The 16,589-nt window shown below is 35.7% G+C and overlaps 1 protein-coding gene across 1 annotated transcript; it reads right to left on the bottom strand.

The window, feature by feature from the left end:
* Nucleotides 1-682: 682 nt before the first annotated feature.
* Smp_067260 (putative transforming growth factor-beta receptor type I) lies at nucleotides 683-15,839 on the bottom strand (the record flags this gene model as incomplete). Its single annotated transcript, XM_018794841.1, has 13 exons — nucleotides 683-895; nucleotides 1,547-1,730; nucleotides 3,453-3,558; nucleotides 4,628-4,811; nucleotides 6,341-6,501; nucleotides 7,781-7,823; nucleotides 9,147-9,454; nucleotides 14,919-15,098; nucleotides 15,143-15,249; nucleotides 15,282-15,379; nucleotides 15,411-15,538; nucleotides 15,574-15,687; nucleotides 15,803-15,839. 13 exons carry the CDS (start codon nucleotides 15,837-15,839, stop codon nucleotides 683-685), a joined length of 1,863 nt encoding a protein of 620 aa, XP_018649213.1.
* Nucleotides 15,840-16,589: the final 750 nt, after the last annotated feature.

Raw genomic sequence — 16,589 nt, 5'->3', positions numbered from 1 at the left:
ATAGTGCTTAATTGCTGAATTGTTTTAGAAATTGAAAAATATTTTCCAACAATACGTATATATTCATTAAACTGTATTACGTATTTACAATTTTGAAAGTAAGAATAAAATATTACTAAAATACACTCAGTAGGAAAGAACGAAGCAAATATTTAGAAAAGCTATATGCTGTTGTCTGTAATGAGCACATTGGTGAAGGCAAGTAAGGACAATTTGTTTGTTGGTGCTTTGGGTTAGCGCAATAGTTAACAATATTAGAGAGATTATTAGCAACTTCATTATACAAACAAAACTAGAGGGAAATAAGTCAGATTTTATAGTTAATCTAAAAACCAGACCATATAGTTGCAATAAATCACCCTATATTCGATGTTAAATTGTCAGCATAATGAATTATATTCAATAATGAAGAGCTGTTTTTAAGGGTATTCAAACAACTGGAAATCTCTAAAGGACTCTTGATTTATCTGTAGTTCTCTTAAACACATGGAAAAGACAGAACACTTTTGACAAATGAGTTGATAAAGATAAGTTAATCATTTGAGATGATGATATAAAACGACTGACTGAAATATATTCTATCAAGGAAAGCATCTTACACTGAGCATATAGAAAAATACGAACTCAAAACAGATACCAAGTTTGCATTAAAAATAAATATGTTCTCTAAAATTAAGTTGAGCTAAAGGCGTTTAATTAAAACAGATGTACGACCACATATACTGGAACTAGAATGTTCCGGTGATAAGTTGTCCGGTATATATGAGTTAATGTCATTGCTATTTTCACTTAAACTTGAAAATTCATTCCCATTGACGACAATTTCAGCATAGCTACCGAAGGCCTCTCCTCTTGATACATATCCAGGATTGATGCACAACACGCCATCTACATTCTAAAAATTAATTTAAAAAATGTGTCAACAGGGTGTAGGGAATGGAAAAAACCAAACCTAAATGAATAAGTCACCAAGATTATATATTATGAGAATACCGAAAGAAACCGACTTCACTTCCTTGCTATTAAAATTAATAAATCAAAAGCCTTCAGCGACAGCTTAGTTTGTTACAATGTACAAGACTCATCGGTTAGATGAAATAAAAGTATACAGAATTTCATATATACTTTTGGTGTGATTTTATTTTAACCATTTTCTATGTAACTGCCGTCAGATTTCGTATGAATCTAAGATAAGATGTTGCGAAACGGCAAGTAACTAATGTTTTTACCACAAATTACTAATTTTCAAGTTATTAAAAATTCCACTACACTTGGTATCATTCCAATGATCCTTGATTCCGAAAATATCATTTAACCAGTCCATGGACGATTATGTTGAGAAGTGTACCTACAGCCAAATATCTCGAAGCCGCTTCAAAATCACTTAAGTGACAGGAACTGGTAGCTGAATGCTTTAATGCTTGAAGGAAACTTTAGGCAAAAGATAATTTGATGTTTACTTCCACTTTGTTTACAACTTAACCACCAAACTTGAAAACTACCAGAAATAGCGATGATAAAATAAACACAAAAACTGCGATCGTACCTTTACAAATTGACGCAATTTAGACGGTAAAATCAAACAGTGTGGCGTGACCGAAAACTGTGCATACTGACTCCATAGAGGGTAATCAAGTGGTAAACCATCATCAGGGGGATGTACAGGGTAAAACGACGATGAGGCAAGAATATGCCGACATAAACGAGTAATTCTATCACTACCTGAGCAACTATGAAATTGCAAGAAAAAAATGAATAGAAATTTCATTTAGTGTATCAGTTGCAATACATTTCTTAGAACGACGAAGTAATTTTAGCACTAACAGGATAGTAAACAATATTGGAATAGACACCAATGAATGAAAATTTTAAAAATATTTTCTCTAATTTGTTATGTTTTACCTGATAAAAATGTTTAGTTAGTGTACATCATCAAACTTAATTAGGACTAATTTCAACCAGACAGACTGAAACATTGTATAATTAGATAACATAATACTCAGCTTTCAGTTGCATTCATTATGAAGAACCTAAAATCAAATATAGAATTTGATTAAGCTCTTGTGAACGATCGCGATTACCGTAATTTCTAATTATAAACGGTCGAGGTGACTTTTAGTACGAATGTAATCCTATGTGACATCAATAAGTTGAGCAAGAGACCTACAATGCCTCGACGATTATCCCCAATGAGATGGAGCACAGGAAGTCAGGAGTTTAGGAAATAGATTGATAGTCAACGAAGTCAAAACTGTGAAACAACAACCGACAATGCACTTACGTGACGACAGAATTAGAAAACTTAAATCGAAACAATCAATCACACAAGACCAATGTCATTGAGAAAATGTGAATCAGAAAAATGTAAACGCAATTTCTCTTAGAAGACAAAACTAACATTTATTAGTATAAATAAATAAATAATCTAAGGTTTTCATGACAAATTTCGGTAGGAACCATCTAACAAACAGCGCCAACAGATTGATATGATAAAAATTATATAATGCGGTATTTGTCTATATGAAGGATAGTAAATATACTTTAAAATGTCAAGGTATTTACGTAATATGAATCTACTACTACTGAGTCCAAACACTACTAATCTCTTACAAAAAATTTGTGTTGCTTTAAAACAGACAGAACAAACAAAACTATCTGACTACTTTTTTAACAAGTGGCATAGACTGGTAAACCTTTAGTAGGTATAACCACAAATGCTGGTTCGAGCTCTACAGTAAAGCACAGACTTGGAGGTTATGGTCCATTCAACAAAATTGACATATTGAGATCACTATTTAATCAATGTTAGACCACCGTTGAAAACCTGGAAGCACTGGATGGCCGTTTCGTTCTAGTATGGGACCCCTCAACAGTGCGCGCCCACGGTCCCGCACATGGAACTCAAACCTATTGTCCTGTGGCATGTCAAATATCACGTGACAAAACCGCCAATCAGAACACCAAATTATATGACCTCATCTTTGTGCTAAACCAATGATGTGTTAACCAGCACGACCAGCTTTGAGTCAGCTCTGAGTCCTTAATGGTCCTCCGTATAGTAATTTCTCGCCTAACCCACGCCATTCAGTTCACAACACGACAACCAACCTCCGCTGTATGAATCGTATATTTCAGACATACGTAGCTTATATACAAGCAAACCAGACTGCATCACACTATAAAATGAAAAATAATAACTATATAAGATCAAGCCAAAAGTGGTTAAGTCTGTGCCCCAAAATGCCCTGGTACGTCTGTGAAACACTGTAACTGATTATCTTTTCTTGGATTTATGCTTTATAAAAAACGTTCACATTGAAACTTTGTACAATTACAAAATAGCTAAAAACTAAGCAATAATTTGTACGGTGGTTAAATGTTATGGACACACTGTAACAAATACAGTATAAATGATTCGAAGAAAAAAACTTTATACGAGAAACAAGGGTTACCCAGCACTGATTTCTTCACAACTAAGATCTTTAAGTATATCAACCGAAGTTAAACCGAAAACATATTCCCCAATTTGGAAAAGACATGGATCAGGAGCGAAATGAACTTTTTCATATGATGATAACTAGAAACAATAAATTATATTGAATATGAAAAAAGAACTATACTAAATAATCAAGGAGTATTTATTTAGACTAATGGAATGCTTATAATATTATTCCCATTAATGAGAATAGTTACCTTAATAATTATAATTTATGATAGAAATACATAACATCATTATTTCTAAGCTAACAGCTATTTCGTAGAGTAAATTAGACAATATCATATTTTTTTGAAATAAGCAAAATATAGACTGTATTGTCAAGAATACAGAACAACGAACATGGAAATAAATAGACCACAGCCAAACAGATCCAGTTTCAACTGGCAATGTACAGGATGATAAAGATGGCTAACTGATGTAAAAATTAAAGCATTCAAATATACTCTTCCATTCATATTAGGAAGTTAGACAAAATTAATACAACTGTAAAAATTTGGACTAAAAATTAAATGGGGGAGTTTAAAACTATTATTTTTCCGTTCTACAACTTTATCATTTAGTAGGTGATGTGTGGGCAAGAATGACAATCATTGGTTGTTTTGCTGAGTCAGACATTAAATAGGATGACAGGTGTTATATGTGTTATATATATTTCCCTATCCTGATTACTATTGATTGACTGTTCCTTGTTGTTGGATTGTGTCGGATTTTGGTGTGGAAATATATTGACGTTCTAGTCAGGCTAATCTCGTGTTCTTGATCTGAGTTGTGTTGAAATCCTGTGGGATAGACACTGGATGGGAAATCTAGTGTAGATACTCGTCTAAGGTAAATTAACGTCCCACATACGTGTAAAAAGTGAAAGGACTGTTATAACAAGAAACCCTAGCGTTATAACAAGTATCCTACTTTTATAACAGTAGGTTTCACATATTTTAATAATTATCTAGTTTATCGCGACCAATTTTTAATAGTTTGGGGCTACTTCACATCTGTCAAAAAATTTAACTAGCGTTATGTTAAATTAGTCGATAAAGTTCACATTATAGCATAAATACCTAAATAACAAGTAGATTAAAACAAATAATGTTAGATACTAAATCATAAAAATAAACACATTTACAGTACTGACCAGATGTGGTGTTTTTTCTATCCACGACTTGTCGATAGGTGGAGTTGGATACACTGGATCATGATGTAATTCCCTCCAGGAGGAAATAATTATCAACCTTATAGATAAATGACTGCACCATTCACTGACACTATTCACTCTAGATTGGAATAATTCTTCGTAAGTAGTTTCAGAATAAGACTAATAGTGGTTTGGAATATAAATATAACGATTAGTAGGAAAAATATATTCCACTGAATATCTAAGCATCATTTATTCCAACTTAAAAAAAAATTAAAATTTTAATAGAGAAAACTCTTACGACAATCGAGATAGGAATTTTACACAGTTTGCATAATTCGATCATGATAATGTCCTAAACAATCACATGAGCCGTTTTCAAAGCGTACGCTTTACAATAATAGGTTTAGTTTTATCAAATATCTACTAGAATTTACAGTTGTTCAGAAAACGTTCAATGAAATATGCAACGATAAATAGAATTTAAGTTTAGGCTATTATCCCTGAAACGACTTAAAAACAATACGTGACGGAGGTACTTAATGGATCTTATTTATTTTTGAGTACGCTGCAGAAGATTTGATAGCCAAACAGTATACAGCTTTACAGAAGTTAAGAAACGAAACAGCTCAGCCACAAATATACCAGGTAAGCAAGAAGGTGTAGTCATAATGCACAAAATAGATTGCTTTAACAAACTGCATATGATTTAAAGTGCTTTAGCTTAGTTTCAAAAACTTGGCGACAATGAGGAGATAAATGCAACTGGAAAAAAAACCGCCAACTGACTAGCCCAGAGAACTACAATGGAAAGGAATAATTTTACTGGTCATTTATGATTTACACGAATAATACACCTCTGAATTAATATTTGAATATATATTTGAGTGAATGGTTTGCACTAACCTCATTTTCATGATCTACAGCGATATATGCATGAGAAAAATATTTTAATAATCAGTATGAGGGATAAATACAAATATTTTGTTCAAATTAGCCAGTTTTATACACTGGAAACAATCAAAATGTTTATTTATATGGCTTATATTACATGGTGTAATAAAGAAATTGGTATCACGGACCGACCTAGGTTATACATCCATTGAAAACCAGGAAGCACTAGACAGATGTCTCGTCCTATCCTCAGCGGTGTATCCACAACCCTATCGAGGATTAAGCCTAGAAACTTCGGTTCAGCGGTAAACGCCTATTCTGCTCAAACATTCCCTTTTTTCAAGATAATCATATCGATCGCTCAAATTTGCTTGTATAGCTAAACATGGTCAAATATTTCTATTCGATTCTTGATAACAAAGATTAGGATAAATGAAATTGGCTTGAAAATCTTTTCATAAATAAGAAGTCTATATATATATATATATATATATATATATATATATATATATATATATATATATATATGGATTCAGAACGAATCTCTCATGAATTGATCAGTCCGATATAAAAAACAATTAGGAGAGGATGACGTGAATTTAAAATGTTGATGGTACGATAATTTAAAACAGCTATCATCATAGACTGACTTGACAGTACAAAGTAAACTCGTTCGATACTTATGAAGTTCTTATTCACTGCCTTATGATCCATATAATTAAATATATACTAATTTCAGGTTATTATAATGATAGTATCCTAGTTACTTTCACAGAACGATATAAAAATCTCCAAAAGTAGTACTTATAATGTACCTGAATACCAGGATGTTCTGAATCAACAAACGGTCCAAGCAGGATGAGAACATGGGGTTTACATTGTTTGACGCAACGCAATAAATTAAAAAGGCCTGTAGGATCATGTGAATTTGAAAGAGTATAAGGACCACAGGCCACCATAATATGCAGGTTCCCCGCTACAAAAGTAAGTTTATCGAATGTGAAAATCATGAGGTTGAAATGTACAATAAAGTGAAGTTATAGTTAGTTAGATTACAGTTATTATGACCGAAACAAGTGTGACATAATTATCAAGGTCGTGTGTTGACTCATTATAGTCAACACAGATTTGTTCGCTTACTATCCTTGGTGTACGATGCATCAAATGATGATTAGGCTTTTCAGTATCGGACACAGAAGTAAATATAACTTAATAAAGATCTCGTACTCGACTTTGAGCCGTACTTTTGATGTGTGGAATAGAGAATTTCTAGTTGCTCAAACCGCGAAAGAAGAAACAGCATCTGAACTAGATGGGTAAACATATGAAGTTAGACATAATTTCACCAACGATTTAGGAGAATTTTGTCTTACACACGTTGATGAAGACGCGGAAGTAGACTAATTAATACTAAATGGCCACAAAAGACCAGATTCAGATTAATATTATATTTCAATGGACTCCAACCACCAGTAGTTTCATTGTAAATTAACTAAACTCTGCAACTCATCTTTTGGTAAGTTAGCTTGCATTACCTAGTGTTATCATGGTGAAGAGTAAAAAAAATACACACTAACATTACCAAAGGTTTTAGTAGTTATAACATTATATCCAATAACAATAACGATCACTCACAAATACTTGAATGGGTGCAGTCAGAAAAACCTGAAAGTTATATTTATACAGTGTGCAACAGCGTAAAGCATGTAGTAGGATGTTTGAAGCTCGAAATAGTTACCAACTTTGTCTCTATATATCATATTGGATTAGATTAAACTTTTTGTAGAGATCAGTTTAATTTGTAGGCGACACTAATAGTGGACTGAGCTTATTTGGGGTGCTGTTGAAAATTGGACATCTATTTATCCTGTTGTATGACTTTAAAGTAGTGTGCACCTACGATCCCACCAGAGATCGAGCCGAAGAGCTCTAGACCTCGTAGTAACTTTAACTATTAGATCATTTGTTGTCAATCTAGTGGTATTAATTTCCAATCTCAATCTGTTCATGGTGTGCCGAAACGATTATCTAGTGGAGGTGGTGACAGCTGCTGAGAATTCTCATACTGGAAAAAAACAGCTGTTTTCAGTGGTATCAACAAGACTGAGGTTTGTCAGTGACAATAACCATATATATATATATATATATATATATATATATATATATATATATATATACTGATGTCCAGGGATAACTACCGCCTAACACGTTAAGTACCATACATGAAAACTCTATGATTATAAACATAAACTTACAGCATTTATCTGGATTGATAAAAGGGGGTTTTGAAATAGGTATCTGAAAGATTTTAAAAAATTTAGTGAATACAACTTTGACATCAAAAGACTTAGAAATATATAGTAATGATGAATATTCAAAAACTTACCAAACATTTATCAATATAAAATCGAATTGCATATAGCACAGTGGTATGCTATTCTATTATACGGTTCGAAAGCATGAGAGATTGCAAATACATTACAGATGTTTTCAAAGTAGTGAACATGTGTGGTAAAAACAAAAGATCATTAATGTTCAGGTTAGACAGGTAAGTCAAGTAATGAGATTGTGAACCTGTATTAAGAGAAGCATCGCTTGTAAACCATAAGCCAGTTCTAACACTGACTGTAATAATGGCAGAAGTCTCAGTGATAAGGACTAAGATATAGTTATCACAGTTAAAGTGAAAGAAGTAACTACAGATCATTGGGTGCTCCTGATGTATGAAACATGAATTTGAATAAATAAACATCTCCTGAATAGAGCTTATAAAACAGTTGAAATTGATGACTGGACAGCTTAGGTTACGTGGCTTGGGAATTATTTACAGATGGGATCATGGACTTGTCATTCAGATTTCTCTAAACAGCAAATATAGTGTAAATCTACTTGTGTCTGATCTTACGTTTATTAGATTCGCTTTAGTTTATTTGCTGGGATGATTTGAAGCACATCGGAAAAAAATTAATGGCATGTTGTACCAAGTCCCTTGATTTCTCATTTACCTCTAATTAATGTAATTTTATTTGGTAATTTTACACCTATTTGTCCTCATATATTTTTTATGATGGTAGCTATACAAAATTTATCATAAAAATTTTTGATAGGTGTATGTAGGGGATTGTTATTATTCTGAACAAGCCCAATAAACTAGCAGTAGTCGTTTTGTTATTAAGATGTAATTATGGGTTTACAATCTCAGATATGCTCCCAAACCAGTCTTCTTTCACAAACCCTTATCTTTTATTGACTTAAGCACAAAGATTTTAAAAGTTGAGTTGTAGTTCTTAACTAGGCTTCATTTAAAGTAGATAATGTAATTGTGAATGGTATTCCTAACACTTATAACGAGTATGCTTCAAATCTTAGATAAGCTAATTTTTCTCAAGTTCTCGCTTAGGATTTGCTATAAATTGTATACAATTTTCTCAAGTTATCATACAAGAGGGTTTCATAATTTTCATAAACTTGAACGATAAGTGGTCGAAATCAATCACAGTATAACTAATACTTTATTAAGTTAGACGAATAAGCATAGACTACACTTCTCAAGACCTCCTATTATTGACTTGATAGGGTAAAAAGGAAGGAAGCAAACCATGGTAAAGTGTTAAGACAAACCTGGAAAATTTCCATTGCACCCAGCGAATGACCGGTAGGGTTGACACCACGAATCAAAAGTGGTTGACCTGAATAGATAGAATAACAAGATAGATCTTTCGAAAATCCCAAGTCCAAAGGTACGGCATCAGTTTCGGATCCTGAGCGTTCGACTCGGCGAAGTCCAACTAATGCAACATTTGATGCGTGCAGACGAGTTTTGGTTTCAGTTATAGGTTTATTGTTCTCAGTGATTTGAGAAGATTCACTAGATCCTTTTATAGGTACTGATAATTTTGCAGAAACTCTTCCAGAAATAAGAGATGGAGCTAGGACACGCGAAAAAACTGGTCTCAACACCGTTGTACGTTCCAGTGTAGAAGTTTCAGTTCTTGTTGGTTGAGAGCATTCATTTTTACTGATTAGTGACGATAACGAGTCGCTAGATTGATAGTTGGATTTTAAAAAATGATGCGATTTTGTAACATCATAAGTATGCATAGAGCCAAGGAATTTTTATTCAGTAAATATTAATTTACGACTGCTTGGTAACAGAGTGTATCAATTAAAAGGTGTACAAAATCAGCATTCGCATAAAGAAATATAATTTTGGAGATATGTTCATAATTACTACTAGCAAAATTCAGATAATGTCCTTTATGTACATTTGCTTTCACCAAAATCAAAAGATACATCTTTTAAATTTTAGCATATATGTTGGACTAGGAATTGAAACTAGACAGTAAAGTTCGTTAAAATATCAAAGTGTTAGGAGTAAAACTAGGATGGTTTGTCTTAGTAACAGTTAACTAAGAATTTCCTCTGAAGGAAATTACGGACACAACGCTGCCAATACTACTGTTACTGTTGTAACATCGATATTTTGTGAGGTTTTATTAACAATTAACCAATTAAAAGATCACTCGATTTTCACTCTCGAAGTCCATTCGAAAGAACCGTCATTAGATTATGTTCATAACCTCTTTTAGGTGTCATTGGATTTGTCAACACATATAGGAATTCGTCTCCAAGTTAATTGATAGTTGGTTAAATAATAAAGTCCTTTTTTTACTCCAATGAAATATAAACACTCGCCAACATATTTCACATTTAAGGACACATGCCGAAATAAACCTAAAAATAGTGATTAATACATTCACTAACTTATTGGGGCAATACTTGTCTTGCTGAAGGTTTTCACCAAGTTTAACCCATACAACAGTGGGCAGAAATTATTAGTAGTTAGTGATCACACTTTTCGAAGATAGATCCCCGATAGTGCACCACAGATTAGGCAAGACAACTTTCGATCAGAACATTTAGAGAATTCATTTGCTCTATCAAGTGTGTATGACTAACGGTTCAATATTTACGGAGAAACAGATGAAGGATTAAATTTCGTTCCATGTTTTTAAAAACATTACTATAATAGATGGAAAACTTGCCGATTTGTAGGTTGAGAAGATTGTTGAATATTCTGATCGCTTTCAACTAATGATCCTTCAGGTATGTTACTCAAAACACGTTTGATAGTTTCCCATGTCCAGTTGTCAATAACTGCATACGAAAAAACAACGCACGAAATATTAATACATGGAAACAATAAAAGTAGCCAATCTGAAAAATAATTAACACAAGAGTAGTTCTGGTCACCATAATAACCTTGTGGATAGCAATCCTTTAAAAGGTACAGTACTGACCAACATTATGATTGTTTTATGTGCAGCATAGTAGATTATTTTACAAGTGATCAGAGAAATATCTGTTAATGTTACAGAAGGTTTCGAAATGGATACAAACAACAAAAAACTTTGAAACCGCCACATTGTGACACAAGGTTACGATTTCAGGTCACATTCTAACTATGGTGGCTACACTGACATCACAGTCAGACAGTCAGCTACAACGTAGGACCAGACACACGTATGCATCGGTCCAAGTTGCCACTCCTCATTAGCACATTAAGATGAACACGGAATTTATAGAAGTAGTTGCTTCAATGGTAGTAATATATATAAGATTGTGTATAAGGATATAACACAGGAAGAAAGAATTAGTTGGTAGAAAGAAACGCGTAAAGCAATTCTGATCTTACGGTTTAAGGGAAGACAGAGAGTGTATACACCTACGCCATTGTGATCGATTCTGAGCCATGTCACCCACAGTCTCCAACCATTGGTTATGATAGTCTCATGAACCTCAACCAAGTAGTCTGCATCTACCAACATGGCTCACACCAGAAGTTAGTGACTTCAAGCTCTGATGCCACGTTTCGGTTTGGCTGCCCCTAACTCTCTTCCGACCATCATCAATACTAGTCAGCATTGCATGTCGTGGTAATCGGTGGTTGGGCATGCGTAACACGTAGCCCAATCATCTTAGTCGATGAAGATTCACAACCTCATCAACTGATTTACCATCATTCCCTAATACCTTGCATCTAATCTCACCATTACTTACCTGGTGATCCCAGTAGATGCGAGCAACATTTCTAAGACATCTGTGGTCAAATACTAGTAACTTACGAGTATCTTCTACTCTTGATGGCCACGTTTCGCATCCGTAAAGTAGAATAGAGCGAACTGCTGCGCAGTATACTCGTCCCTTAGTTGATAAACGGATATGTCGCCTTCACCATAGGTGACGTAAGTTGGCAAAAGCCAAACGAGCTTCTTATTGAATTCGTGCAGAGATTTCGTCAGACACCAACCCATTAGGGCTGATCAAACTTCCAAGATAAATGAAGTTTTCGACGCGTTCCTCTGGATTCTGGTTTGTTCTCTTCCATAGTAGGCTGTTGCTGATAGTGTCTGGCCAACGGATCCGAAGTACTTTGCATAGACAACTGTTAATAAACACTTGTATCTTCTGGATGATGGCTTTCGTAGTTCTCCAGGCTTCCGCCCCATACTGTAGAACTGTCTCGATATTTGTATTGAAAATTCTGACTTTGGTGTTGTTTGACAATTGCTTTGAGTTCCAGATGTTCTTCAATCGTAGATATGCTGCTCTTGCTTTGTCGATCCGCGCCTTCGAGTCTGCATCAGATCCACGGTGTTCATCAATGATGCTGCCCAGATATGTAAAGGTTTTTGCATCCTCCAAAGCTTTTCTGTCAAGTGTGGTTCGATTGACACATGCTGTGTTGTATCGGAGAATCTTCCTTTTCCTTTTGTGTATGTTGAGACCTACTGCTACTGAGGCTACTGCTCAGTCAGTCAGTTACAACGTAGAACTTCGTACGTACGTACATCAGTTCGAGTTGCCATACCACATTAGCCCAGAGATTCAGTTGTCGATTCAAATCCCATAGTGGTAGAAGTAGTAAGAGTATAAGCAGTAATCGGAAAGATTAGGGTTTGAAGATGTTATTCAAGGAGTATAATTCAGCGAAATAAATTTGGAAAGACAAAAAAAAGAAAGGAACATGAATAGTTCAGAAGATTAGAATTTTGGAGAACATAAGGAGTGGATGCACTTACGCCACTGCAAACGATTTTGAGCCATGTCATTCAAAGTCTCTAACCATCGATTGCTATCATCTCGCGAATCCCAACCAGGTAGTCTACACCTACCAACATGGCTCAGTCCACTTGTCAGCGACTTCATGGATTTATGCCACGTTTTGGTCTGGCCGCTCCTAGCTTTCTTCCAACCTACTCCTACACTATAAAGCATTGCACGTCGGGGCAGTCGGTGGTTGGGCATACGTAACACGTGTCCCAGCCATCTCAACTGATGAAGTTTCACTACTTCATCAATCGATTTGCCATCCTTACCTAGTACCCGTTTCCTAACAACTGCATTACTTACCCGGTGGTCCCAGGATATACGAGCAATGCTTCGAAGACACCTATGATCGAACACTAGTAGCCCACCAATATCCTCTACTCTAATCGGCCATGTTTCACTGCCATAAAGTAGGACGAAACGAACTGCTGCACAGTAAACTCGTCCTTTTGTTTCTAGACGGATATCTCGCCTACGCCATAAATGATGCAAGTTGGCGAAAGCTAGACGAGCCTTCTGTATCCGTGCTGAGATTTCGTCACACACCAGACCACAAGGGCTGATGAGACTCCCAAGATAAGTGAAACAGTCAACACGCTCAACTACTTCACTCTCTATCACTAGTTCAGGTGTCGATGCAACCCAATCCTGAAGTAACATTTTGCACTTCGAGGGAGAGAATCGCATCCCGAACATGCCTGCATTGTTGCTTATAGTGGTCAGATTACTCTGCATTTTGTCAGCGTCTTCACCGAATAAAACTATGTCGTCGGCGTATTCTAAGTCAACAAGTGAATCTCCCGGTAAAAGTTCAACTCCAGGAGATTGAGATGATGAAAGTGATATCCCTAAAATCATGTCAATGACAAAGTTAAACAAGAATGGGGAGAGTGGACAGCCCTGACGAACACCACTTGAGGTAACCAATTCTGATGACAGTTCGCCATAGGCTATAACTCGACCAGTTGTGTTCGAGTAGAGAGCCTTTATGAGGTTAATGTACTTCTTTGGTACTCCTTTCAGTGACAAACACTGCCATAGAACCTCACGATCAACGGAGTCAAATGCCGCCTTAACGTCAAGAAATACTACGATTGTGGGACGTCTGAATTTATGTCTATGTTCTAGGACCTGACGTAGTGTGAATATCTGGTCTATACAACCACGTCCAGGTCGAAAACCAGACTGGTTTATTCTCTAGTCTGCTCTTCACGAGCTTTGGTTAGGCGTCCAAGTATTATTGAAGCTAATATTTTAGAGGCCAAATTAGTCAAACTGATCCCTCTGTGATTGTCACAAGAGGACTTTTGTCCTTTCTTATAGACTGGCACAATCAGTGATTGTGACCAGTCAGATGGAATTACGTCCAGTCCCCAGATTCTACCTAAGACCTCAGTCAATCTCGCTGCTAGTACTGGACCACCATCCTTAAAAATCTCAGGAGTAAACCTGTCAGGGCCTGCGGCTCTCCCTCGCTTCAGATTTCCTATAGCTTTTTCAACCTCGTAGAGAGTTGGAGGATTTACATCAATTTGCCATTCAGGACGACTAGGGATCGTGGGTAACTGAAGTGTGGCTGAAGGCCAGTTGAACTGATCCCTAAAGTGTTCTGCCCATCGAACCAATCTCCTGGATTGAGAATGAATGATATGCCCATCTTTATGTGAGATAGTTTCACTGATACTTGGGTTCCTAATACCGGTTTCTTTAACAAGTCTGAATAGCTGTCTGCTGTTACCTATTGCCGCTGCCTTTTTCATCTCTCTTGCTTTCGTTACCCACCACTGTTCACTTCAACTTCAAGTTATTCAGTCGGAAACTATTATTAGATGATATAGCATAAGAAATGGTCAGCGAATTAAGGAAGTTGCTGTGATATGCATTAGCAGATATTCTGGGAAATGTGATTAAGAGCATACAGAAAACATTCGTGTGAAAAATACCCAGGACTACTAAACTACACGTTAAACCACAGGTCTACCAACTACGGTCTGAGAGGTTAGGTAGTAGTTGTATCATGAACTGAAAGCATGGCTCAGAGAAATGCATAAACATGTACTTATTAAGTAGTTAGTTAAATCCAAATATTCGTGATTTTAATAACAGCATCCTTAATCTACATTTCTGGAATGTCGAATCAAGTTAGTAAAATAATAATAGTAATAGTAATAATAATAAATGGTCATGCATTAAACTTGAACAGGTGACACGAAAAGACTTAGTAATGACAAATAAAATTACATGTGCATAACATTAGAACCCCACTGTATGAATCAAACCTACTCTCTGCATTTTCTAGGGTGTGTTGGTTCATGTATCGGTTTCCATGGGTTCCGGTAGTCAGCAGAGTTGGAGTCCAGTCAATGAAATCAGTTATACCATTACAGATAAGCGACGCAACAACTTCTGAAGGATAAGACGCTATTAGCTGCGTTTCACGGGACTCAATTTCAGGTTCATTTTCTATGAGTAAAACAAGGCTACATTTTCGTAATCTTTATAAATACCTTTGTTTGATGGAATTAATCGTGCTGTTGAAACAGGAATTAATTCCTTTGATACACCGTAGGAACTCAACAGATCTCTTTGATCGCTACAGGCTTCCGCAACCATCCTAGAAAATGAGGATTAAACAAATGAACATACAACTCTTGCAACATATTTTTTGTCAACAAGCTTTTTGCAGATTTTGTAACATGTGATTTGGGTGTCCGACTTTTAGAGGTATCGAGTTTAGCCGACGTCTGTAGTGCGAGATGTTAAAGTTAGATTTACCTCTCTATCAAAAAGTTCAACATTTTTTTGTGAAATACGGTCAGGTAAATCGGTATTCCTTTGAAACGCAACATATTTTTCCACGAGAGTACTAGCATTTAAGCCCCACCTTTCGCCCAAAAAACTCACTAGATCAAACGATCATTTCTAAAACGCAATTTACATTTCTCAAGAACGACTCTATCATCAGCGACAAGCCCGAAAACTTGCAACTCCTCCACAATCTCACCAACCTCCATAGCGTTAGACAGTGCGCTCCTAACCTCTTGATTAATATCTGATATAGAAAAACAAATGTAGCCGCAAATAGATTTTGAGATACTTAATCCCATATAAACTTGTAAGAATGGACAAAATCCAACACAGAGCTTTGAAACAATGTCCATATTTACTTTTATTGATTCTTGCTACTCTCTTCGAGCGTTCCATAGACAAGAAATCTGTTACCTTGTACTTGATAGGTCCCGTATTGGAAGCCAGCTAATGGCCTGGAATACCTAGACCATCTCACTTTGACGTGACCATCCGGTGCCTATTGGCTACTCGGACTTCCCCAAGGCAGTCTATAGAGCTGATCATCTCATTGTATTCAAAACCGATTTCTAAGCGTATATTTAAGTTTCGATAATGTAATAAGAAGACGAAGATTATCAGAACTCATAGTTCTAATAATCTTCGTCTTCTTATAACATCATCGAAATTTATCAAAGGGACTGATTGTTTTAAGTATAATTAAGTGTTTGGAGATATTGCTGTCACCCAACCAAACCAGGAATTATAAACCATCATGGTTTTCTCTACTGTCCAATTGGTCTCCCTGAATACCATTAGGTGCGCAGTGATAATGGGGAAGGGCAGTGATGCTCCATCCACCTCGTAGTTCTTTGGAAGACTAGTGTCATACTCTCGACCACTGAAAAAAACCTGACCATCACATTATGTGGTTCTCCGGATATCCCTACTACTTGAGGTTCTGCAAAAAACAAACATGTCTCGTCTCTCTGTCTTTTTCGCCAATATTTAGCAGGCTGAATTCGAGACTATTCTAAAATATTTTCAGTCCCTGGTTAAGGATTCATATGGAACAAACACCTCTACTATTCCGCATTCAAGAAGGATGTCGCTCTTTGAATCTGACTAAAAAAAATCCTAAAAGTGCCAAGTCTAAAAATAAATTCC

Source organism: Schistosoma mansoni, chromosome 1 (genome assembly GCF_000237925.1).
Source record: "Schistosoma mansoni strain Puerto Rico chromosome 1, complete genome".
In the NCBI taxonomy this organism is placed as follows: Eukaryota; Metazoa; Platyhelminthes; class Trematoda; order Strigeidida; family Schistosomatidae; genus Schistosoma; species Schistosoma mansoni.
Note: the sequence above shows the minus strand (reverse complement) of the source record. Positions and strands in the feature narration are given on the sequence as shown.